This window comes from Saccopteryx leptura, chromosome 1 (assembly GCF_036850995.1).
Source record: "Saccopteryx leptura isolate mSacLep1 chromosome 1, mSacLep1_pri_phased_curated, whole genome shotgun sequence".
Taxonomy (NCBI): domain Eukaryota; kingdom Metazoa; phylum Chordata; class Mammalia; order Chiroptera; family Emballonuridae; genus Saccopteryx; species Saccopteryx leptura.
This window is the reverse complement of record NC_089503.1, coordinates 10,925,721-10,931,745: the sequence shown is the minus strand read 5'-3', so window position 1 is coordinate 10,931,745 and position 6,025 is coordinate 10,925,721. Positions and strand designations below refer to the sequence as shown.

Sequence of the window (6,025 nt, the reverse complement as noted above, 5' to 3'; positions counted from 1 at the left end):
ACTGAATATTATTACTCTGTTCAGCATAGTAGTCCTCAAATAACCAACATATCACCGTGAGTGTATCTCAGGACTTGTGAGAGCCCGAGGACAGGCCAGCTAGAACTCTCTCTCACCCTCATGTCTCCCTCAGTGAGGACACAGGAGGTCAGGGAGGAACCTGAGTCATTCTCCTCCACAGCAGGTTGGCCTTAGAAAGGGCACACACACTGAGACCAAAGGCCACTTCCCTCCACTGGTACCAAGCTGAGGATTCAGATGTGAGTCAAAGTGCATACTGGGGAGAGAAAACATGACCAGTAAAACAGGCATTCAAACCTCTAGATTTTTCCATTTCTGCTTGGGAATGCATGCTTTTAAATAAGTCCTTTGTGTGAGACAAGGTGTAATTCTCTGATACCTGAGAATGGTCACCACGGGTTCTGGAGAAAACACGGAAGTAAAGAAGCACCCCATTGTTGCACGTGACATGGGAGCATTTTGCTGAGGAAGAACCTGTGAAGGGTCCCGTGTCCCAGCAGACAGCAGGGCAGGCAGGGCCATACTCTGGGCTCTAGGCAGGTCCTCACTGAGTCCCGTTCAATGAGACAGTCTTCCCTTCTGTTACGGTGGTCTCGCACTCGCCTTAGGATTGAAGACTGCCAACAGTGTCACCTGGGAGAAGGCACACACCTGAGATCACAGCCCTTTCTGCATTTCTAGCCTCTTCCCAAATCAATATTGTTCTTGGCATTTTAGGATCCAGCACCCGGCCCAGGTGTGTGGTGAGTCAGGGGAACAGAAACAGATTTGGAGCTTTTTGTACCTTGATGAAGAAGCAGAAGAGAAGAAGAGGAGAAGCAGGGGTGGGGAGGAGGGAGGAGGGCAGGGAGGAGGGGGGAGGGAGCGTTAACGGGCGGGGATGGAGGAGGTGGAGGGATGAGAAAGATAACAGTAATAACACAGCAGGACGACACACAGGTCACAGTGTTGTCATTTCTTTATTGTTTAGCAAGCACTTCTACATCCATTTCATCTACTGACATGGCCATTGCTACAATTCAAAAATATTCAGGGTTCTTATAGTTCTGCCTCCTTGGTTTCTAAACAAAGAGCAAAGGCTGGTGGGTTCTGGTGGATTTCCACGGTCCTTTCCTGGCCCAGTGCCAGATGTGTCCGGTGACTTGTTCCTTCATCCATGGGAGGAGTCAAGGTGGCCTCCTGGAGAATAAAAGGAGGAGTTCTGGGTGCTCACCTCCAAAGTGAGATCCTTCTTTCCTGCCACACCGCAGTGACCAGCCAGAGCCGCTGCCAGGACCATGAAGCTGCTCCCAGTCCTCGTGCTCGCTGCCCTCCCCTTTTACTGCTACGCAGGTGAGTCCGCACGGGGCGGGGCTCGGGGGGCTTGTTGTCAGGGCCGCTGTGGGAGATCTCTGCTCCCCTCACCCCAGGACAGGGTGTCTCACTTCTCGTGTGTGTGTGTGTGTGTGTGTGTGTGTGTGTGTGTGTGTGTGTTTGTGTGTGTGTTTGTGTGTGTGTGTGTGTGTGTGTCAAGGAAGCAGTGTGTGAAGGCTTAAGGAATACCCAGATCCTGAGTTACTGTCCGAGGACTCAGACCATTCCCCGTCATCTTTCTGAATGGACGTGTAGCTGGGATGTGGGAGAAGGACAAGCATCAGGGCTGCCCAACAAGGAGTTCATGCCTCTGTGACTGAGCAGCTTTTGCAGAATCCACCCCAGGTTCCGGATGCACACTTGTGAACCAGGTGATCAGTCAGGCAATTGACCTTGAAGTGAGCGCGGAACAATTCATAGAAAATTTGAGAGAGTTCATACCGGATGCAGAAACAGAAGAGGACATAATTCAAGTAAAGCAGTGCTTTCTCCAACAGAGTGAAGAAACTCTGACAAATGTCCAAGTGATGGTGGTAAGTTTGGTTTCTTCTTAACTGCTTTTAAACCACTAGACAATAACAGGCAGGCTCAAAGTTAGTTATTAATTTTTTCTAAGAAAGTGCTGCTCATGCTTTACTTTATTCCAGTGGATTTAATTGTTGGTGAGTGTAAATACTTCGACACCAAGTAAGCCAACCTAGCTGGTGTTGGGGAGCCTGTGCACTTTGTGGAATCTCTATTGAGTGATTACTGGAAAGGGCGAGAGGGAAAAGGGTGTTTGGGCAAAGGATTACCTTCCCCTCAGCTGAAGACACCGAGTCTCAAGAGGACCCTCACTCATAAGAGTGATGAGCAAAAGAATTCTTCTTGTTCATCAAAACAAGTAGAACATGTTAAAGAACTTTCAAAAGATTCTGGAAAAGTACAATTGAGCATGATTTTTTACATCTTATTAACACAATCTTCAATGCACTGTAAGGAACAGAAGATTGCTAGTGTAAGAGATTTGATTTATTGAGCATTAATTACAGTTCTGAGAGTGAGAAGTGGAAACCATGGTTGTGAGTCGGCTACGGGTGATGTCACTGATGAAAACCAAATCAGTAGTTAAACAATGAGCTGTTCCTGCTGTTTATAACAGAGACTGTGTAGTTATTTCCAGCAGTCATTCCCTACCCTAATGTTCCATTCACAACGTCCCCGGGTAACTATTTGGCAATATTGCCACAGCACAGAGATAAGTGTCCATCACTCAGGGGTTTCTGACAACACAGATGAAACTTGAAGAACTATGATTAAAAAAGGAAGTCACAAAGGACAGGTATTGCATTTCATAGACTAAAAAATCTCTAGAAAACGAGGATGAAAATAGTTTGCAGTGGAGGGTGTGAGGAAAGGGGAGATGTTAAGGGACTAGAGTTGCATGTTAGCAGATGAGAAGGTCCTAGAGATTGGTTGCTCTGGAGAGTGAATGTTCTTAACACGACTAAAATATACACTCAAATACAGACAAGGATGATATTTATGTTATGCATATTTCCCATGATTAAAATTTTTAAAAAGTTACAACCTCTCAAGTAAAGATAAGGGAACTTTAATAAAACCTCTAGACCAGACAAGTCCATAAGAGTGAGCATGTCCAAAGTCTTGTAGTCTCAAAAGGATAGGGTGCCGTCATCCGTCCATTAGCCCAAGTTCTAACATGCAGGCCATGCAGAAACTCACATTGTGCATTGCCTGAATTTGGGCTGAGGACGTGAAAACTGACAACACAGAGTATTTATTGAGTTCTTGAAGAAAAAGAAACATGCAGAGAAAATCAGCAAAGGGATCCCCGCTTAAGAAATTGCTAGAAGCACCGGCCCCTCTGGTCTCAGCAGAGGTCTCCTGAGCGGGAGGACACAGCAGAGAATTCCAACGGTACTTCCAGCACCAGCTCTCTGCCGCTGGTGTGGACCAATCCAGGGAAACAATAGAGAACACGTTTGTTTTGCAGGATTGTCTTTTGTAAGAACAATAAAATATAAGTGATGACTCTGTCTTTGTTTTCCAGGATGCAATGTACAAGAGTGTTTGGTGTAAGGCGTATTAACTTTGCACCAGACTTTTGGCTCAGACTACAGGGGATGATCAGAAACCGACAGACGATGAGTAGAAACCACGACTTAGCACCCTTTTCTGTCTTTTGATCTACAGATTGCAAGACAATTGTTGAAACCTCACCTACATTTTCTCTTCAATAAAGCATCTGCAAACCTAACGTTCTTCCTTGGTGACTGACTAACACGGAGGTTCTATTTATTTATTTATTTTTATTTATTGATTTTTTTAAGAGAGGAGGGGTGAGAGACAGAGAGAGAGAGAGAGAGGAGGAGGAGAAGGAAGCATCAACTCCCATATGTGCCTTGACCAGGCAAGCCCAAGGTTTCGAACCGGCAACCTCAGTGTTCCAGGTCGACGCTTTATCCCACTGTGCCACCACAGGTCAGGCATGAGAGTTTTAGAGAGACTCAATGACACACGTGTTGCTCTTCAGCACACAGGCTGCTGGGGATGGCACCCTGCCCCTTGACACGAACTATCTGGAGCCAGCTCTGCCCTGCCCTGTCTCCAGCATTCCTGCCCGCACCCTGGTGGGCCTGGCCCGCTAACAGTCACTGGTGTTGTCGGCACAATTCACATCATTCATACCAGCTCTTCTTAGGAACACAGACAAATGTCCCCTGACTGACACCTCCAACAGTGTCATCAGATGAGAGGTGCTCCCAGGACACACAGGAGCACGTAAACGGTGCCTTCCCTCCCCCGAGGCAGCTCAGGGCTGTGCTGAGGCCACTGGGGCCAAAGTGGGCAACTTGCAGAGTCTGAGGAGGCGGGGCATCCCAGCCGCCCAATCAGGCTTCACCTGTGACCCTGCCTCCTGCTCCTGTCCCTCCTCAGAGCTGCTATTGCTCAGAGTCCAGAAGTTATTTTGTCCCTTGCAAGCTGGTGGCCAGTCTGATTGGGCAAAGGGGATCCAGGAACTACAGCCCTATCTCCCCTTGGGACTCCCCAACAGGGCCTTCTCCTGCTCCGTGGACATGCCCACTGCAGCCTGAGGGGACAGGCTCCTCCCAGATGGCCCAGGGCCCATCTGAGCAAATGGAAACTTCTGCACATGAGTCAGAGATACAAAACTGAGCATTGCTCATAACTTACCGTGTGTGTGTGTGTGTGTGTGTGTGTGTGTGTGTGCGCGCGCGCGCGCGCGTAAAACAAATAAAAATGTAAGGAGTAGGTCGGGGAAAGTGTCCTTTTGCCTTGACCTAACAGTGGCAGTGGCCGAAAGTGTTTTAAAGAAGAGGGAGGGAGTTTCTCATATGATTTATTGAGCCTTTGGTATTTGTAGCCACTTCTCCATAAAAACATGTTAAATAATATATCTTATCAAAGCATTGATATAAAGATGCATGTACCCATAGAGGTTCACTGGTGCATATTCATTATTACTATAGTCTCTTTTGGTTAATATTTATATAGACATGGTAACACTCTGTGCAACCAAAAGTTACTGTCTGTCTAGTTCCCTGTTTGGGTTATGGCTGGTGGAAGTCAGCCCTGGCGGGAACTGAATTGTCCTGAGAAGAGGTCAGGGCTCAGGCTGGGTGAGAGGGACCTGTGCTGGTGTGAGCAGAGGGTGCTTGTCACCCACCCCAGGTGTCAGGATAGTGGGGACAGGCCACAGTGAGGAGAGCTGAGTCCGAGTTAAAATCACTCACTTTGCTTCTTTCCCAGGAATTCCAACCTCACTGCTGGTTGGTCACTGTGGGAATGAAAGGGTGGACCACACTGCCCCCTGCAGGCCATGACCAGGGACAGTCACACAAAAGAAGGAAGGACCAAAGATATCTGTAATTAGGGTAATAATTTGGAAATGAAATCTTTTTAAAAGTCAAAATTTGGGCCACACCTCAATGTTTAAACTAGACAGGAATCAGCCCTGGTTTGCCTGAGTCACCTTTGTCACTGGCTCTGTCCCCTTCCTGCCTTTTTGGTTTGTAATGGAGAACATCCGGTGAGCAGGGCACGGCGTGGACATGGGGACAGCAGTGGATCCAGGTACTTGAGTAGCCACTGCCCTCGGACCTGAGAGCCCACAGAGCACGTGGCTGTAGCCAGTGCATTAAGTGAAAAAGAAAAAGGCACCAAAAGGAAGAATTGAAACTGTATTCAGAGATGGTTGTAGAAAATCTGGTAGGTGGACGAAGGGTCCCCAAACACTAGGTTGCATCCCCAATGGCCCCTGGACTGGGTCCCCAGCGTTATGAAGGCACCGGGCATGGGGAGAAATGTTATGGGATATTCAGGAGCAAAGGATGCATCTCTGACATTATCCTGCCTTCTCCCTCCCAGGCTGTGTCACAGAAAGGAGAAGTAGCCACCACGGTGCCATCACTTCATGACAAGAGCTGGTGGAGGAGAGGAAGGGGACACTCTCTGCTGCCCCATGGTCTTTCCCTGCCTAGGGCTTCCCTTTGCAGCCCACAGCCCTCAGGAGGAGGTCAGAGCCCCATCAGGGGTCCGGGGGCTGCGGGCAGGTGTCCGTGGGAACAGGAAGGAGTGGTGCAGCCGCTCACATGTTTCCTTTATCAACTTCAGGGCACAAAGCTCG

General features: G+C 48.3%; 1 protein-coding gene across 1 annotated transcript; it reads left to right on the top strand.

Moving 5' to 3' along the window:
* The first annotated feature begins 1,281 nt into the window (after positions 1-1,281).
* On the top strand, positions 1,282-3,560 carry LOC136388552 (mammaglobin-A-like). Its single transcript, XM_066360373.1, has 3 exons — positions 1,282-1,353; positions 1,708-1,907; positions 3,428-3,560. The coding sequence occupies exons 1-3, from the start codon at positions 1,299-1,301 to the stop codon at positions 3,464-3,466; spliced, it is 294 nt and encodes a 97-aa protein (XP_066216470.1). The 5' UTR covers positions 1,282-1,298; the 3' UTR covers positions 3,467-3,560.
* The last annotated feature ends 2,465 nt before the right edge of the window (positions 3,561-6,025 follow it).